General features: G+C 56.1%; 1 protein-coding gene across 4 annotated transcripts in view; it reads right to left on the reverse strand.

The window, feature by feature from the left end:
- The window catches only part of OTOF (otoferlin), a 76537-nt gene that overhangs the window by 11581 nt on the left and 46057 nt on the right, over positions 1–18899 (reverse strand). For 2 of the 4 annotated variants that reach the window (XM_016210156.2, XM_016210160.2), the window contains exons 9-30: positions 17152–17283; positions 12389–12451; positions 11931–12015; positions 9398–9557; positions 8863–9049; positions 8222–8408; positions 7722–7945; positions 7424–7532; positions 6737–6917; positions 6495–6615; positions 5801–5901; positions 5605–5695; positions 5316–5432; positions 4827–4979; positions 4372–4561; positions 4161–4285; positions 3651–3785; positions 2789–2950; positions 2483–2602; positions 1825–1986; positions 1547–1709; positions 885–1015 (exon numbers count right to left, since the gene is read on the reverse strand). In XM_016210156.2, coding sequence (XP_016065642.1) covers positions 885–1015; positions 1547–1709; positions 1825–1986; positions 2483–2602; positions 2789–2950; positions 3651–3785; positions 4161–4285; positions 4372–4561; positions 4827–4979; positions 5316–5432; positions 5605–5695; positions 5801–5901; positions 6495–6615; positions 6737–6917; positions 7424–7532; positions 7722–7945; positions 8222–8408; positions 8863–9049; positions 9398–9557; positions 11931–12015; positions 12389–12451; positions 17152–17283 — 3099 coding nt within the window. The remainder of the gene's footprint in view (positions 1–884; positions 1016–1546; positions 1710–1824; positions 1987–2482; positions 2603–2788; positions 2951–3650; positions 3786–4160; positions 4286–4371; positions 4562–4826; positions 4980–5315; positions 5433–5604; positions 5696–5800; positions 5902–6494; positions 6616–6736; positions 6918–7423; positions 7533–7721; positions 7946–8221; positions 8409–8862; positions 9050–9397; positions 9558–11930; positions 12016–12388; positions 12452–17151; positions 17284–18899) is intronic. The other 2 variants (XM_016210167.2, XM_016210177.2) reach the window with 1 other exon arrangement.

Consider the following 18899-nt stretch of genomic DNA (forward strand, 5'->3'; position numbering starts at 1 on the left):
CTTCCTAGCAGATCCCCAGGAAGAGGAGGTTCCTCAGGGAGGAGCTCAGGAGGTGGGGAGCTGAGGGGGACAGGGGTCTCCTGGTGTAACCCCAGAGCCTGGCAGTGCCATCCCAGGGCTGTGGGCCAGGCACTGGACCTCATCTGCTCCCCTCTCCCAAGAGTCATGCCCACTGCTAACTCAGCCACTGGCCAGGACCCTCTGGGGTCAAGGATTATGGGCCAGCAGAAGGGGGGCCTGATGTGGAGGTGACCAAGCTCAGATCTCAGAAGCCAGGAGACAACCCAGGTTGTGTGAAGCAGGTGAAGTTGGAATGAGATTTGGAGAAAGTGGTGGAGAGGAAGCCCACTTCCAGTCCCTCAGCGCTGTCTGGGCTCAGGGTGGCCTGCTCCAGGCTGGCCTCCATCCTTCCCTCCCCTGCACATGCCATCTCAGCATCCAAACCCCAGGCGACAGCTCTCCCTCTGGCAGACAAATGGCCTTACTCCTAAGGCCAGGAGGAATAAGGAGCTTCCAGCTGGAAGCCCTTCCCAGCGGAGGCCTGGGGAGAGTTGTCTGTGAGTGGTTGGGATGGGAAATCAGGAACCCGTCGGAAAGAACACCGTGTTCCCACAAGGAATTCATTGCTTATGGTGTCATTTTTTAGAGTGAAAATAATTGCGGGCTATTACCTCATTGGTTGCTGCTCTTTCTGTCTCTCATACATGCACGCCACATGCTCGCGCACACGTGTACACTCTCACACAGAGTCTAGGATGGAGCTTTGTGCACATATAGTCAGGGTCAGCCCTAGGCATGTTAACGGAGGCTCAGCCTGGCTCACAGGGAGTGTCACATGCAACTGTGCACCCCAGACAGGGTGGCACTGACCCCAGGTGCCTTACCGCGTCTAGCTTCACCATGGTCTCCAGCTTCTTGACGGGCGCCTCTGGCTCCATGTTCACCACGACCTCCCCTGTGGGGTGAGAGCAGGGGCCCCCATTGCACAGCACACGGCAGCCCCGGAGGAGTCTTACTGGACAGAGAGATGGACAGACAGGCAGACAGACAGAGGAGAGCAGGAGTAACAGTGAAAGTCAGGGGTGAGCAGAAGGACCAGAGGCCTAAAGCTGATTCTTGAGCTTTCTGAGAAGAGAGGGAGTGATGAAGCAGTTGAGGGAGAAATGATGGGCACAGGAGAGGGAGAAGGTGAACCAGAGGGAAGGAAGGGCTGTGCTTAAGAGAAATAGTGGAGGCTGGGCCTGGGAGGAGGCTGGAGGGAAGGCCGAGGGGGAGGCCAGGGTGGAGGGAGGCCGGAAGGGAGGCCTGGGTCTTCTCCAAGAACCAGCCTAGGAAGCCATCTGTCCTCAGGCCCTCTAAGGACATCTCCAGCTCTGGCTCTTTCTGGCTCCACAGTGAGAGGTGGCCCTGGGCTCCCAGGATAGGACCTCCCCGCTGGCCTCCCCCATACCCACTTGGGGATGTGCTGGGGGAGCAAACTGGTGGCTGTGTGGACTGGACCGTGAGCTGGAGCCCCTCCCATGGACTGAATGGGGTGTGGCCATACCGGTTGTGTTCCAGTTGGGGGCCGAGTGGTCTGGGGGCCGGTAGATGAAGCGCCGAAGGGAGCTAACGGCATGGGAGCCCACCAGGGTGTAGCGGCCGAAGGCCCGACAGTCCACTACACGGATGTTCAAGGGCGGGTGCAGTAGCTCGTTCTCTGGGAGGTCCTGGGGTGTTGGCCAACGGAACCTGAGCTCAGAGAAGGGGGCAGAGGCACCTGGCCATGCCCAGCCACACCAGCCCCACCCAGCTCTGCCAGGCTATGCCCCGGCCTGCACCCACCACTTCAAACCACTTGACGAGGGTGCTGAAGTTGGGGTTCTTCTTGTAATTGTGGATCATGGATGACTGTACCCCCTTCCCTGCACACTCAATGTCCACCCTTGGCCGGTCCACCTGGGCCAGGTTTACCCGCTTCAGGTCCCGCAGGCCCCAGAACAGCACCTGGATGGAGGAATGGGGAGAGGAGACCCCCCTCAGTCAAGGCAGCTATCAGTCAAGGCAGCCAGCTATGGGTGGGCTGGGCCACCCAAGAAGGAATTGGGCAGTGGAGTGGGCAGTGAGTCAGGAGGGGCAGGCTCAGGAGAGCTGACAGGGTGGGTGTGCTGGGGCAGACAGGACAGCTGGGAAAGTTCCAGCATGTGGCTGGGTGACTCAGAGCAGACGGGCAGACCCTGGATTGGTGGGGGCCTGGGTCTACTGCTGGCTCCAGGTGTGACCTCAGACAAGTCACTTCCCTTCCTTGTCCTTCAGTCTCCTTGTCTGAAAAATGAGGTGGCTTGAGTTTGCTGAAGACTCTGGAATTTGATGTCAATAGTGTAATACATGCTTATGACCCCTGATGGAGTAAGAGTGAAGGGGCGTGAAAGAGAGAACACAGCAGGGCCTGTCTAGGGCAAGGACAGGAAGGATGAGAGGGGGGAGTGGAGCACTCACGCACCTCGATTCGGTATTTGCTGAGCACAGGCCGGATGCCTACAGGCACAGGCATGATGGGACCTCGATCCGTGTCCACCGGGCCATTGATGGGTGGCAGGTCAGCCTTCCCTGCTGGCCCAATCTGGGGAATTGGGGTCACAGGGTCACACGCTGCAGAGCCTAGAGAGTGAACTCTCCCTTCCTAGGAGTTAGTTGCCATGTGATCTGGGGAGACAGGGAAGGCCCAACACCCCAGCCCCCCAAGAACCACATTCCCAGCTCCAGTCAGACTGGCCTCTCAGCAGGATGGGGAAGGGAGGAGCCCCACCTGCAGTAGTTCGAAGGCAGCCAGAAGGTCTCCGGCGGTGGCGTTGCCTCGGTAGATCTGGTAGTACTCGAGCTGGGGCGGGAAGCGGGGCGGGCTGTATGCCTCATCAGCCATCTTCACCACGGGCTTGGCGAAGGTCCGGCCCATGAAGTCGAATTTGCCCTGATGTGACAAACAACCAAGGTGCCACTTGGTGCTTGAGTTCACCAAGTATGGTCACACCTGGGGTCTCACTCTGTCTTTACCACAGACCCTGGGAGGTAAGGGGGCAGGTGTGATCACCCCAATTCACCAATGGGGAAACCAAGTCTCACCCAAGACTTACTCATGGCCATCCTGGCAGTGAATGGCAGGCGGGACCCAGGACTAGAAATAAGGCCCCCCTACCTCTGGTCTAGGGCTCTCTCAGGGACCCTAGTAGCTGAGATGGCTTGTTATAAGTGCTCCCCAGCTCTGGAAGGATCACCCCAATCTTTCACTGCCCAATCGAGAGCACCCATGGAGAGCTGGGAGGCTGATACTGACTGATAGGTGTGGGCAGGGAGTCAAGGGCGCCCTAGGGTGGGGAAGACCTTGCTAACTCCTGTTCTGAAGACTCTGGCCTGAGCTCAGCCTGTCTGTGCTGGGAGGTGGGGACACCTTGAACCATCTTCTCCCTGAGACCTGAGGCCCACAGTGTTGGGAAGGGGTCAGGCTGTAGTGACAGGGCAAGAGCCACCTAGAGTCTCTGGGAGGGTCTGGTCAGCAGCCCAGACGCCCACATGCCCAGCAAGCGCCTTGGTTGAGGGGGTCTGGGGAGGTGGCCATCGATGCACTTGGAGTGCAGTGAAGTGGTGGGTCCCCAGCCTCAGAGCCACCCTACCATGCTGTCCTGGTCATAGATTTCAATGACAATGATGGGGGGATCGTCCCGCAACTCCTGAGCTTCACCATACAGCTCCAGGTTGTCGAACACCAGCATTTGGTCCCAGGTGGGGCACAAGGTCTCATTCAGCACCTGCAGCAAGGGGCAGGGGCAGGGGAGACAGGTAATAAGTGGTGGTAGACGGGCAGATATCTGAGCAGAAGCCACACCCAGTCACTGTGGCTTCCAGGGGACTGGGGGCAGGAGTGTGATGTTCCCTGACTCTTCTGGGAATCTTGCAATGAAGGCTAATGTGAGGTCTGCTCCCGTCCCTTTTGCCTGTGTCTTCCCCGTGTTGAGCAGAACCACACTAACGTCTTCACCGGTGTGCCCTTAGGCGTGCAGTTATCTGCAAGTTTCCCTCTAAGAATCTGGGGTGCTGGCCGATGTGTTTCTCCAGGCCCCACGAGCTCACAGGTCCCCCACTGCTCTCAAAGCCAGGGCCACACCCTCTTCCCGGGTCCTCACCTCTGTGCACTGGCTCTGGTTGATGAAGAAGACGCGGGCGAAAGGGTCTGAGAGGCCACTGCTGTCAGCGGCAAAGAGGCTACGAGCCTGGTACATGTGGACTCGGAGCTGGAACACCTGCTTCTCTGTGGGAAAAGGCAGACTGAGGCTCAGGGACCCCTGCCAAGCACCCTCCCAGGGTGAGGGCTGGGAGCCAGGGGTCCCCACTCACTGGTGTAGACCAGGCTGATGGGTGGGAAGGAGTGCAGGCCCAGGCCCTGGGCCGCCTTGACCTCCTCGAAGCCGCAGGGCAGGCCGCACAGGAAGTCCTTGCGCTGCTTGCTGAGGCCCAGCCACAGGTAGAGCTCCACCTTGGCCTGCACAGTCCAGCCCATCGAGCCGAAGCCTCGCTTCCCTGGCAGCTGGGGGTGGGCATGGGGTCAGCACAGAGGGGGGTAGGCAGGGTGGACCATGCTGTCCTCCCCTCCTCCTATTCTCTCTCCAGCTCTTTCTTCTCTGAGCACTTGCTAGTGAGGGCTCCACAGTGTCAGCTCAGGCCTGCCAGACCCGGGTGGGGGGCTGTTCCTCCCATGGGGAGGCTGGCCCTTTGAAGAAGCCAGATGCAAACCCTGGACCCCAGCCCCCCACCCCTCACCACCATCCTCAGCCTGGCTCCCCTTCTGGCACCTTGAGGAAGAGTGTCTTGACCTTGGCGCAGTCCTTGCCCAGCTCTTCCTCCACGATGGAGAAGAGCAGGTCCTTGGAGGGCACCCGGGCGTAGGCAATGCGCTTGTTGCTGCTCATCATCCAGATGAAGACGTCGGGGATGCTGTGCTGGGGCTGTGGTGAGGGTGGGGGGAGGGGGGAGCCTGTGACTGAGGGGGCCTACTTCTTGGCTGGGGCCCCCTGAGCTTCACTGACCACCAGGGTCCTTGCCTCAGGGCCCAGAGGGCCGGACCTGGGCCTGCAGAGGAAGGACCCCAGATGCTGGTCTTTACCTCCCACCAATGGGGCAGGATGAACACATAGCAGGATGAAGGGCTTGTTCATTCCTGTCCCCCAATAGCTGTCAGAGCAGGAGAGGCCTCCTAGGTGGTCCAGCCCAGCCCCATCCTGTGCAGCCCTCCCTCCCTCTTCTGGTCACTTGGTTGAGGCTGGGCACTGGCAGGGGCACACCTCATCCGCCAGGAAGCGCAGCTTCTGCAGGAAGTTCTGGCACACCCTCAGCTTGTCCCGCACTGTGTGTCGCTTCACCTGAGCCCGCAGGGTCTTCGCCTGCTGCCCCATGCTCTCCTGTAGGGGTGTGTGGGGTGAGAGGGGCTCAGGCCATGGTGCATGACGGAGGGGGCTGGCCCTGGGGGCTGTGGCTCGGACATATGACCTCCCACCTCAGTTTCCCTTTTCACCTCCAGGCCCTCCCTCCATCCCCTGTGTGGTCCAGCACTGGGGACTAGTGTGTCCTCACCAGCTCCCGCATGCATGATTTGAGGCGCTCCCGGTCGAGCCTGGTACGGGACACATGACCCTGGTCCTTGTCAGCGAGGGAGAGAAAACGGCTGGGGGGTGAGGGGAACAGGGCTTAGTAGAGCCCACCCAGCAGCAGGCCTGTAGACACCTCCTTCTCTTCCAAGTGCCCCCACCCCAGGGCCCCTCACCCTCACCGGCAGCCACAGCTCAGCTCCTCCAGGACGCCCCGTAGTCGACGCTCGGGGTAGGACTTCTCTGTTTTGATCATTTCCTGTACATCGTTCAGGCCTTCTTCCTGAGAACCAAGGGGAGGGGTGCATGCTGAGCCTGGCCCCCTCTCCCCAGCCTCCCTAAATGTCTCCCCCGTTCATCAGGGAAAATGAGGGGCTAGTGACCTGGGACCTCTCACTAGCACCACCCTCCAGTGCCCCACCATCATCAGAAACCACCAGTTTCCCCGGTTCTGTTTTCAGAGCCAGGAGCCTTCAGTTCCTGATGGGAGAAGCCACTTTTGGGCTCTGAATCTGTGGTCCTGGTGGACTCACAGGGGTGGACAGAACTCAGGACGAGATGGGGGAAGGTGCAGGCCAGAGGCAGAGGGGTTGCTCAGTTGCCTTCAGGGAACCCTCAAACTGGCTGGCTCAGGAGTCCCAGACTCCATTCTGGTAGCCCTCAGGCCTTGGCCCACTTCTGGGACCTGAGCGCAGGAACAGGAACATAGGTCCTGCTGGGCCCACTGGAACAGTCACTTGCCCCCACCCCTTCACAGTGAGCTGCTGGGCAAACAGGCCCTGTGTGGTGCAGAGGAGGCTTCCAAGCTGGACAAGGCCCTCCGACGCCTCCCCTCTGCACCTTCCCCATCCCATCCCTCCAAGGCCTTGTGCTGACCAGCTTGTCTGCAATGTGGTCCATGATGTTGGCGTTGTAGAGGCGGCGACGCTGGTCTGGCCACCAACTCTTGATGTAGATGCAGGGCTTCTGCTCCAGATAGGGCAGGTGGAAGTAGTTCCTGGGGCAGGAGGAGGTGGCAGGTTGAAGATGGGGGTCCAGGGAGGAGAGAGGGCTAGGCTTTGAGAGGACGGGAGGCAGCAGGCGGGCCCTCCCGGCACCCTCTCTGCCACCTGGCTCACCTGTCAGTGACCTGGGGCCGCATGGGTGGGGTGGAAGAGACTGAGGCCAGGTCTCCCCCCTCCTCCGTCTCTTCATCGCTCGAATTCTGGATCAGGTCTACTTCCTCTTCATCTCCGGGCTCCTTCTGAGGTCGAGGCCGCTGGGGTCGAGACAGGCCATCGACCTCATTCCCATAGTTGCCTGGAGGCAGGAGGGGACACATGAGGGCCTAGAGTCCTTTCTCCACCCGCCCCCACCCTGCTCTCTAATCCAGGTGTTGCCTTAGATGTGTGGGAGGGGAGAGGGAAAGTCAGGGAATGGGGAAGGTGCTGGGGTCTGTGCCAGCTCAGACATGATAGAACACTTGCCAGAGAATGGTCCCCATGTCCTCCATGCCTGTAGAGGTCTCACAAAGAGCTCAGATGACCCCTGAATGCTAGGTCCAGCCTAGGACATGGCCCATGTTCCCACTCTCTTCTCTCCAGCCCCACGAGGGCCTCCTTCCCTTCTGCAGGGATGGTGTCTTTCTCCCCCATGTTCCAAACACAGCCCAGGCCCACCCCGTGCACTGTGAGCAGTGTGCTCACTTGAGGACACCTGTAGGAAAGTGGTCAGTTTCCCTCCTACCAGGACTGTGGTGCAGGGCTTAGCAGTGACCACCCAGAAGCCCCAGGGCCTGAAGACCCCTCAGTGAGCCCAGCACTCACCTATGGTGACCTCAAAGGTAATTGGCTTTTCTCCATTTTTCCGGTCGATCATTGAGGCTTCCAGAAAGGCTCCAAACAGAAAGAACTCTTCTATTTTCCCCGTGCAGCTCTGTGGGAAAAGTGGTTGAAGCCATCCCTAAGCCTTCTTACAGGTCCTCTGGGCTGATGATGGGGACATCCCATCCAGTTAGGGAGCTGGGCAGCCCAGGCCCTGAAGGACTGAAGGCCCAGGCTGCTATGGAGGGGAAGGGGTTGAGCTCGGGGCCCTGGGGGACAGCCCAGCTTCCTGGGGCCTCACCTCTGAGACAGGTGTGGCCTGCTCCACTTGCACCTCCGTGGAGCTGGTGAGCTCAGGGTTGGAGGTGTCCAGGATCTCCACAGCCAGGCCCAGCATGAGGCGGGCACGGAAGGACACGCCCTCACCCAGGCCCTCGTTCAGGTCCTGGTGCTCGTCCAGCAGCGTGTAGTTGCGTGTGGATCCGTACATGTTCACCCAGGCTGGGCCCAGTGTGGGCAGGAAGCCTGTGAGCCAGCGAAAAGAGAGAAGTGGCCTGCATCACACCCTAGGGCCCATGTGGGTTAGAGGGATCTCTTCTAGGGGCTACCAACCTGCACCTCCTGAGTGCTGAGCCATGACTTTCCACCTCTCCCTGGAGGTGGTAGCTGCTGGCAAAGCCCTCACCATGCCCAGTGCCTTTCAGGCTGAGGTGCAAGATGGTGGTGGTGGTGGGAAGGGGGTCTCATTCATTTATTCCTTCCTATCAGGATCCACCCCCCACTCGGTCTCCCACTGCTGACCTTTGTCTCCATCATTAGAAATCTTGCGCAGGTCAATGAAATGGGTGCCAATGGCCACGTCGTTGACCTTGTCTGAGTCCCGGATCTGTACCTTCATGCGTTTGCAGAGTGGGGGGAATAGGTCTGTAAAGACCACCTGCTCATTCCACAGTGGCTCGTAGCTGTTTTTCTGCACCGAAGTCTTGCCCTGGTGGGAGGGAGTGAGTGTTAGGGTTTGTATGTGAGCATGTGTGTGTATGTTTACTCATGTGTGTATATGTGTGTAGTGTGTTTGTATACGCATGTGTGTGTGTATATGTGGTGTGTGTATGTACTTGTCTCCTCCACTCTTCCCCAGACTCTTAGGCTCTCCTTCTATTCGATGCTCCCCTCAGCTTTTGGTCTCTAGGACCCAAAGGCAGGGAGGATTCCCTAGGGCCTGTCCACACAGAGATAATTCCAACCTGGCCTCACCCCCTCGCCCCACTCAGCTGGAGCTCCCTCATCTCTCACTCTCCTCCCTTTACTGGTGGATGCACCCAGGCAACCACAGGCCAGGCTCCTGGCTTCTGACTTTGCCTCATGCCTGCCCCCAGGAACCCACACCCATCTGATACCTGTAACCCCAAATCCCAGCCTCTCTGCACCCTGTATCCCAGTACCTTCTGCCCAGCAAAGAAGACTTGCACATAGGGGTCAACCAGGTCCTTGTTGTCCCCAATGAAAGCCTTCTTCACATTGGCCATGAGGCTTGTGTTCATCCGAGGTAGCCCCTCTGCTCGGTAGATCTTCACATAGAACCGGGCCCACTGGCGTTCGGCGGGCACGCCGTCGGGGAGCAGCAAGTTCCTGTCATCACATACAGCTAGGGCACCAGGCCCGGGCACCCCAACTCCTGCCCTAGCATCTATGTACTCCTGGGGCCTGGGACAATCTCTGTGAACCTCTGCTCTGTCTCAGTCCTTTCTCCTGTGACAAGGAGTCTGTGGATGCTGAGGCCAGCCTCGGCTGCCCCAGCCCTGGTCAAAGTCCCTCCAGGAAGAGCTGAGCTGTCGGGGGCGGGGGGAGGGGGTGGGAACAAGGTTAGGGGTATGGAAGGTACAATCCCCGGGCCCAGTCCACCCCAGAGGCTCCTTTTGGTTCTGGAAGGAAGGACCAGGCCAGGTCTCAGGGGCTGGGGGAAGATGGGAGCCTCACCCTTCAATGTCATCCTCCTCTGTCTCATTGGCCTTGTGGGGCGTCTTGATGTTGTCCCCCTTGCCCACCACTGCGATGTCACACTTCACGTAGCCCTTCAGCCCAGCGGAGATGTCGTCGGGGTCGGACAGGATGGCCCACTTGTGGTGGAACTGATGCTCTGCAGTGGGGAGGAGTGGAGGCTGCATCTGCTGCGCCCATGCCAGGGGCACCCTGCCCTCAGGACAGGCGGCAAAGCTGCAGAGCTGAGGGCCTCCTTGGCCCCTAGAACTCAGACTATCAGGTCTCCCCCAGACCAGAGGTCACTGCTCTGCCTGCCTCTGGGCCAGAGGGACAGAGGTCCCTGAGCAGGGACAGCTGGGGCAAGGTCTTGTGTCCAGGTGTGTGGTAGGACTGCCTCCTAATTGGTCTCTGCCTGCAGCCTTCCTACCCCATCGCCTGCATTCACCTGCACACAGCACCAGGCAGAGCCTTGAGAGAGGCTCCCCTATGTCACCCTGGGGCTCCCCAGGGCTTGGGGTAAAGACCACAGGCAGCATGGTCTGTGGGGCTCCTGATACAGCTCACCTAGCTCACACTGCTCATCCTGCCCATCCCTGTGCTCCTGTGAGGCAAAGCTGATGATCCCTCTCTGAACAACTCCTTTGCTATTCCACATCTCCGTGCCACTGTGGCTGCTGGTCTTTGAGCTTGGAATGCCCTCATCCCTACTCTCTCTCCCCCTACCGTCCTCCTCCCTGTTCAGACTTCTACTCCTTTTGCTTAAGTGTCTCCTCTTCCAAGCGGCCTTCCTTTACTTCCTCAGAACTGCTAAGCCTGACCCGTTTGGTGTTCTCGGTGTTCCCTATGCACACCACCTATCTCACTGACAAGTGATTAACTATTAATTGTCTGTCTCCAGTTTTAGGCTGAAAGCCCCCTAAAGAAAGGGTAGTGTCACCCCAGTATCCTCAGGACCTAGGACATGTGGAGGAAAGGACAGGTGTCAGGGGAAGAGGCCATTCTAGGATGGGGCTGCCCTGGAGGTTTATGGCAAAGCTGTTTCCGAGCAGAGGGAAGCCCTGGCCTTGCTGCATGAACACGCCTTCTTCCTCTGGTCGTGCATGGGCACTGAAATCTCCAGGGGCTCAGGACTCTCCTCCTCCCCTCTCCCCTCACCCTCTACCATAGCTCAGACCTATCCCTAACAAGACTCTTCCCCAGTGGGCTCAGGGAGAGGCCCAGCAGGAGTGGCTAATTTTGGGGTGGGCTACCGCCGTGGAGAAGCCAGGCTCTCAGTGGAGAAACAGGCCTGGGTTCCACTGCGTTTCTGCTCCTGACTCGCAGCGCGGCCCTGGGCCGGCTGTGTAAGCTTGCTGAGCCGGTTTCCTTATTGTGAAATGGGAGTGATGATGCCTGCATGGGGTTGGGAGGGTGAGACCTGCTAGGACAGTGTGCTCAGCTCAGCTCAGGGCCTGGCACTTAGTAGGTGTTCCCTGAGTGGCAGTGGTTTCCTCACCAGGACTCTACTCCTTGGAAGCCCAGAGGCTCCTCACTGTCTCTCCAGTGTCCTTCCAACCACTGTCCCCACAGCCACAGATGCTTCCTGGGGAGCCCCAGAGCTGCTGACTGGCCCCCTTCCTGCTCCCTGCAGTGCTGATGGTCATGAAGGCCACCTGAGGACTACAACATGTGGGGGCACTGGGGAGGCACTGGCCTGGCAGCTGGGATCCCCAGCTTCTGTTCCCAGACTCTGAGAAAGTCCCTTAATCCCCTCAGTTTCTCCATCAGAGAGAGATTAAACTAGATGTTTTAAAGTTCTCTTGTGGCTTGAGTGTGCTATAATGTTGGGATTTTTTGTGTGTAATCTTGGTTTTGGACTCAAACTCTCCAGTCTGAGTCACAGCTATGACGTGCACCAGCCAAGTGACTATTAGGTCGAACCATAAAAAATTGCCTATTTGTTCAACCTAATAGCTTACGGCACCTTCAAGGCACTTAACTTCTCTTGGCCTCATTGATCTCATCTGTAAGATGGGAAAGCCTGCTGATGCCTACCTCACTGTTTTGTGAGGGTTGAATGTGACAGTCTGGATGACATTTGTACTGCCACTGTCAAAGGCCTAATGGGGTCATTACTGTACCTTGAATGGCAGGTTCACTACAGGGATAGGAGTGGAGCCCAATGCCAGGCTGTGTGCCAGTGGTTCTCGGGCTGGCCGGGTGGTGGGCTTTGAGGGCAGTGGGGCTCAGTAGGGCCTCTGGAGTCACACAACCTGATGTCACCCCAGACAGGCTGGGTGACTGGGGAAGCCCTGGCACTTCCCAGAGCCCCAGGCCCCTCAGCTGTGAAAGGGGTGATGCCAGCAGACTAGTGCAGGCAGTTATTGTGTTTGTGTAAGACCGAGTACCCCATCACTCTGCACCCTGACAGCTGTGTGTACTCACGGCCCCACCAGGCTGGGCCCACGGACTGCCACCATGGGAAGGACTGAGTGCATCACGCTCCCTGAGCCATGTGCACTGATGCTGACCGGGCCACGTAGCTACTCACCGGGCTGGGAGTACACGGTTCCCACATCCATTTTGAAGGACCCCACCAGGGTGCCGCTGCGCAGCAGGTTCTTGGAGTGAATCACCTTCCGGGCAGAACCACCTGTCAGGCTGGGCAGTGCTGAGGCTTTCGGGGGCAGGGGTGGGGCCGACTGACAGTGGCACCAACTCAGTCTTTCTGGGGACCCAGGCCTCTCAGTGGAGCAGGAGAGCAGGAGAGCAAGGGTGGCTCTCTGAGGCTCAGCATCAGTCCCCCGCCCCCCAGCCCTTGCCTGTTTTGCTGGCTGCCAGGTACAGGTAAGTAGGTTGTGCATCGCACAGTCACCCTGCTAAAGGGGGAGAGGGGCTCAAATGCCCAATTTTTATGGTGGGTTCACCCAGAGAGGCGCCCTTTTCAAGTCGGCACAAAGGTGCAGTGTGAGCTAATGGCCCTGCCTGCCAGGAGCTCTCCCTACTCACCGAGATCTTGATGATCTTGTCGAACATGACGTCAGGAGAGACGTGGAAGTCGAAGACAAAGTACTGCAGGGGGGAAGGACCCAGACCGGCTGTCACCTGGTGGGCAGCAGCTAGCAGCCTGGTCCCCTCCCTCCTGGCACTGCCTGTCTGCACCCTGGCCATTTTCCCTGAGCCCCGAGGTTCAGGTGAGCAGCAGTGACAGTTATTGGTCCTCCCTGACCCCGGGACAGGTGGGAGACAGGGCCCCCAACAGTAAGGCATGACCACAACCCCTAGACAGGGTCAGTGCCACCTAGTGTGGGGAGGGGAAGGAAGTCAGAGCAGTCAGTGGAACAGCCCTGGGCTGGGGGGCTGGGAGACTGGGGTTCTAGTCCTGGTTTTGCCCCTTTCTAGCTGTGTGGCCTTGAGCAACATGCTTTCTGAGCCTCAGCTTCCCGAGCTGTACAGTGAGGATACAGACGCCTGCCTCAGAGTCTTGTTGTGACTGGAAGATACACTGCGGTTACATGAGCCATACGGACTTGCCATTCAACCACGATGCTCCACCCCTGGGAGATGCGGCCCCATTTCAGAGACGTTAAAATGTAAAACAAGGTGAGCTTTGGAACTGATGGGCTCTGGAGTATTTAGACGCTTACACTGCTGGAAATGGCAAATGCTGTGGGCATGGACTGGCTCTTGAGTTGGGGCCTGCCACTCCCAGTTGCAGGGCCCACCCACGTCTCTGGCCTCAGTTGCAGGTGCTGGGAATGAAGGTGTGGGGCAGTGAGCAGAGGAAACCCTGCTTTGATGAACTTGTGGGCAGAAGGAAGAAATATTGCCAACATATCGAGGGGAAATGTCTCAGTAGAATCTGCTCCCGGTTGCTGGAGGTTCACACAGATCATTGTGGGTAAAGGTGCCGGTTTTAGAGCCAGACAGAATGAGCTTTTACTGTTGGACCAATTGCTTCCTTTTGTGAGCCTCAGTTTACTCCTCTGTGGTGTGGGGAGAATGATCCAGGGCCGCCATTTGAACCACCAGGGGCATCATTTATGGAGGGATGAAGCTGGGGTGTGGTTGTGACATCTCAATGAGATGACCCCTGTCAAGCAGGTGTGCACATGCTCAGTGCACAATAAACACCAGCTGCTACACGTGGAAGCAATGTGTCCAGGTGGTGCTGGCCTTGGGGGATGGAAGCTCTGGAGAGATGGGTGGAAATCCAGACACCCAAATGGCAGTTGACGCCTTGGGGCTGAGAGAGATGCCCAAGGAGCATGTAGGAGGGAAGCAGGCTCATGGCAGGGCTCCCAGAGCAGAGCATTTCAGCAGTGGGCAGAATAAGTGAGGCCAAGAAAGGTGGGGGGTGAACAGCTGGCCAGACGGGGAAAGCAGGAGAGGGCCCCAGAGCGACCACCAAGCAGATGAAATGAGCCAGGCAGTCAAGGGAGAGGGGGTGACCGTGGATATTGTACTAAGGACAGAAAGGTCCTTGGTGCATTTAAGGATGGGCAGTTTCAGTGAAGTCATGATACAGAAATGACGTAGAGATTGAGGCATGAGTGGGAGGTGGAGAAGTGGGGACCACTCACGTCCTCAGACTGTGAATGGGAGGGAAGAGGTGGTCACTAGGAGGTACAAGGGACTGAGAAAAGGCACAGTTAGATGGATGGATGGTTGGGTGGATAGATAGATAGATAGATAGATAGATAGATAGATAGATAGATAGATAGACAGACAGACAGACATACAGTTCTTGTCCTTGAGCATACGTGATTTTCCATGGTTGCAGTTAGAGAGAATATGTGAGAGTAGAACACCTTATAGGCAAAGGAGGAGCCACAAGAGAAGTAAAGGCAGAGTTGGTGGTACTGAGTGAATGTTATAATGCTAGATTTCCTGAGATGCAGAAAGAAATATCCTGGGCAAAGGGGAGAGGTGGTTTAGGCAGAAGGGAGATGCCTGTGGCCAGGACCAGATGCATCCACAGAGAGGGGGTCTTGGCCTGGTCAGGTTGCTCTGGGAGGGCAATGGTAGCGAGCCTTCCTTCACACAAAGACAGGTCCAGAGCCAGGCAGTCAGGCCAAGGCCAGGCCAGGTGCCTCAGAGCTGTATCAGCCCCAGGGGAGCGAGCTAGCTAAGCTACAACCAGAATTCTGCACTCTCTGAGTTGTCTGTGGCCATATTCCTTCCATTTCCTGAGTTTACGTCCCTTTTGTAATCACTTAGAAATCTGCTAAGTCATGTTGGTCATTCTTGCGTCCCTCTCTTGTGATTACTGAAGCCAAAGGAAGGTTCCCCTTAACTCAGAATTAGCCAGAAGCAGTGCAGTTCTGGGACCAGTAGAATATTTTTCAGTGAAGAGGAACACAGTTGGGAGGAATCCTGGGAAGATGGTTTCGAGTGGTGGTTCTTATGGGGCGGGGGCAGGCGCTGAGACTCCCAGGGAACATCTGGCAATATCCAGAAACATTTTTGGTTACCACAGCTGGATAGGGGATCGCTATTGGCATCTAGTGGGTAGAAGCCAGTGATGCCGCTTAACATCCTACAACACACAGGACAGTCCCTTACTCCAAAAATTATCCATCCAAAATAACCATAGTGCAGAGTTGGAGAAACACTGGTTTGGGGAAACAGAAATTGAACAAATCAGAGCTACTTGGGTTTGCTGGGGGTGGGAGAGTGGGGGGGGGGGGGGTAACCAAGAACAAATTTAAGATTCGTTTGAGTGAAATGAACAGTCTTACTGGATATAAATACAGAGTTTAGAAAATGGTATCTGGGCTGGAACTAGGAGGTGGGCTGTTAGGGCAGAAACTGTTGACTTTGTAGTCCCTGTGTTGGAAGGCATGGGCCTGGTCCACACAGATGCTCAGCAAAAGTTTGCTTCTTCCATTGGGTGAGTATCCATTCAGCAAAGTGTTACCAAAGCCCTCCAGGTACATGCCAGGCTCTGGGCTGGGCCACAGCGATGCAGGAGACCAGGAGCCTGTAGTCCACCAGGAAGACCGAGACATGAAGGACCAACCACAATTCAGGGACATTACTGTCACACAGAGAGTGCAGGGAAGGCTGTGCAGTGGCAAGGACATTTGAGCTGGGCCCTGTAGGGTGAGTAGGAGTTTGCTGGGGAACCACAGAGTGGGGAGAGTAGCCGTTTCCTTGGGAAGGAGGAAGAAATTTGAATGAAAAATGAGGTGCATGGGACTGGTGCAAGGTGATGTGGCTTTGGCCCTATCAAATAACCATGGAAGGCATGGGCACCTGTCTCCATATCTGTTAGGGGAAAGTAAATCCTTATCTAGGATGGAAGCTTTTCCAGTCAGGGATGTGTCCTGACGTCAGATGTGTCAGAGATGTTGAGCCTGAATGTCCTGACTCCTGGGAAGGTTGCCACATTGGGCTGGGGGTTCCTAAGCACTGATGTTCTAGCCCTTGTGGGCCTCTGGGAAACCAGCTGTGAGAACAAGGTCTGTCTGTGGTCACACAGGAGACTTCATCCAGGTCCCAGCCCTGGCCTGGGTCCCTATGAAGGGCAGAAGAGTGTCTAATCTTATAACTGAAGATGCACAGCTCGAGGGTTCCCACAGCTTCCCAAGACATGCCCTCCCCCTGATTACAGATGGCACCCTCAGCCCTCACCACTCCTCAGGACAGACACTGAGACACAAGACAGAGATTCTTTACTTGGGCCAGCCTGGCACCCATCACTGCCTGGAGCCACAGGGAAAAGCAGACTAGATGCCCCTCCAGGAAAGGGAGGGCCAGGGAGCCCAGGCCAGTGGCTTCTGGGTTATTCTGATGTGTACTCAGGAATCTGAGTGAGACTTGGGCATCTGTCACCAAAGCTGATTAAGATGGGTTTGCCCCTGGAGCCCAGAGTCAAGATGATGGGTCTAGAGTAGCCATCCAAGGTGGCAGACAGGGTGCTGGGCTGAGACTGGATCGGCTGGGCCCTTCTCTGTCAGTAGTATTCTTTGTAATCTTGGCCTTTCCCATATTGAGTCCCCAGACTCCTCTTCTGCAAGATGGGGAGATTGAACTAGAAGGTCTCTGAGGTCCTTTGACCTTGATGTGGCCTCAAATGGCTGCAAAGAACAGGAGTACGCACCAGGCTTTCTCTCTCACCCCCCAAGACTCTAGGCCAGGGCTCTGGAAGGAGCCCCACAGAGGTGCAAGCAGCACGAAGGCAGCCTCGCAGGAGGGTGAGCATGCAGAGGCTTGACTCTGGCACTTAGCACCTGGGCAGGTCTTTCTCCAGGAGCCTCAGTGTCCCCGGGTATAAAATGGGATTAATGGTGATGACCTCTGACAGCTGCGTGACAGTCAGAAGAGATGATACACCTAAAGCATTTAGAAGAGTGCCTGGCACATAGCAAGTGCTCATGAATGTGCCCATGCCACCATGGGCAGGGGCTGGAATGAGGGGACACTGGCCCAGGCTCTGGCCTGGGAAATGGCTGAGCCCAGGCCTTCCACGGTGAGCTTCACTGAGACACTGCTGAGGGCTAAACAGGAGGGCCCGGGGTGGCATTCCTTTCAAAGGGGGGCCCCTGGCCAGACCAGTGTCAGGCTAGGATGTAGACTGGGGCTTCAGAGGATGTGGCACTGCAGGTCAGTGTTCTAGGGTCATAACAGGGGGGTCAAAGTCACCCCGCTAGTAGCTCTTTGTGCCCCTTGACTCCCAGATGTCCCTATTGGGCCCAGGTGGGTGTAGGACCCAGCCTCCTGCCACATTTTGGGAGGCCCCTTTTCCTGCCTGGGCCATGGGCACTGACCTCATTGTAGTAGGGACAGTTAGTGGACTCCTTCATGGACGTGTACTTCTTGTCGTCGCCCACCTCCACGCACACCACGGGGTCCATGTTCAAGCCCACCAGCTGCCGAGCCTCGATCACTGTGATGCTGACCTGAGGGCAGGAGAGGGGGAAGCCAGAGGGAAAGAAGTGTGAGCCCTGGAGCTGGTTCTGCCAGAATAAAATTTACCTTGTTAAGTGGTTTGTCTCCCAAGTAGATGGGGTCTCTCTCTATGATGCTTACGATAGTTTCAGTTTCTCCCGAACTTGCATTTTAACAAAATAGCTTTTGCTAAGCTAGAATTAGCATTTACTTCAGCACATTCTTCTAATGAAACTCTATGGGTTGCTTTTCATGATTCTCATCTTGGAGGCTTGGTCTCTTAATTGCTGTGCTTTGATGCCACTTCTAAACATGATTTCACTCAAGAGAATTGTTTTCCCTTCTTATAGAAAAAGAACAACCACAAAAATTATCATCCACTCTGTCCACAAGAGTCTTATAAATATGCTAAAGGCCAAGAAAAGGTCACACATCAAAACTAAAGATGTTAAAAAAATAGAAACTCTGATGCCAATGAGAACGTTGCTAAGAAAGTATAGAGAACTGGAAACCGAACATGGACTAATTGGAGCAGCACTTGAATTATACACACAAGCATTTTTATTGGGAATGGAAGAGCCAAGGGGATGGTGCTCAGAATCTGCAGCCACGAAGGTCAGTAATCACCATTTCTTCAGGGAGCTAAAAAGGAAACAGCTAATGAACTTAGCTCAGAGTTTACTGTGAAGAGAGTAGACACTAGAAGTCCTTCCAGAATATTCTTTGCATAGTAGTTGACAGAGTTTTGACCTCGATGAAACTTTTTATGCCAAAGATATATTTCTAAATCTCATCATTTTCCCCACAACTAACCCATCGCCTCACTTCCATTAAAAAAAGAAAAAGACTTTCTGTAACTCAAGACTAGGAAGCAGACAGACACAGTTTTGGCATAATAAGGTACTAAAGATACGCCATCAGGAGACGAACCTTTGCAATGTGGGCAGTGGGTTGGTTTTTATGATTTTCAAGCAGAGGCCCGGCCATGATGACAGCCCTTTTTCAGGACCCACAGTTTCCACCTTCCTCCGTTGAGCAGAGCCAATAATGGCAGACAGCCCTGGTTGGAAGCCCTGACACACAAGAGGTCGGAGGTGGAGAGAGGAGGAGGGCAGAGGGTTGAATGAAGTAAAGAGGGAAAGAGAGGCTCCAGGGGGTGCTCTTTGCTGGCTGGGTGGTGGCCCCAAGGGGAACCCTGAGTGCATGACTGAGGTTTCTGCATGGTGTTGGTGACAGCCTGGCATGGTGCTATTTTTAAAGCAGGATATATTTAAGTATTTATGCTCTAGGAATGTCATCCTGTTGCTCCTCCCCCAAGTGGGACTCTGTGGAGGGGAATGTATCACTTGAACTTGAAATGAAAAAAAAAACAACCTGAGGCAGGGGATTGATTGGCCACCTTTCCCTCCCATTCTGTAAACATCAGTGGAGGACTTGATTTTTCCAGGATGGAAGATGAAGAGGCAGACGGAGCCACAAAGGGGCCAGCTGACTAGCTGACCAAGGAAACATTCTTTTTTTTTTTTTTATTGACCTCAGAGAGAGGAAGAGAGAGGGAGAGAGAGATAGAAACATCAACGATGAGAGAGTCATTGATTGGCTGCCTCCTGCAAGCCCCCGACTGGGG

The sequence above is a fragment of the Miniopterus natalensis genome, chromosome 13, assembly GCF_054644295.1.
Source record: "Miniopterus natalensis isolate mMinNat1 chromosome 13, mMinNat1.hap1, whole genome shotgun sequence".
NCBI lineage: Eukaryota > Metazoa > Chordata > Mammalia > Chiroptera > Miniopteridae > Miniopterus > Miniopterus natalensis.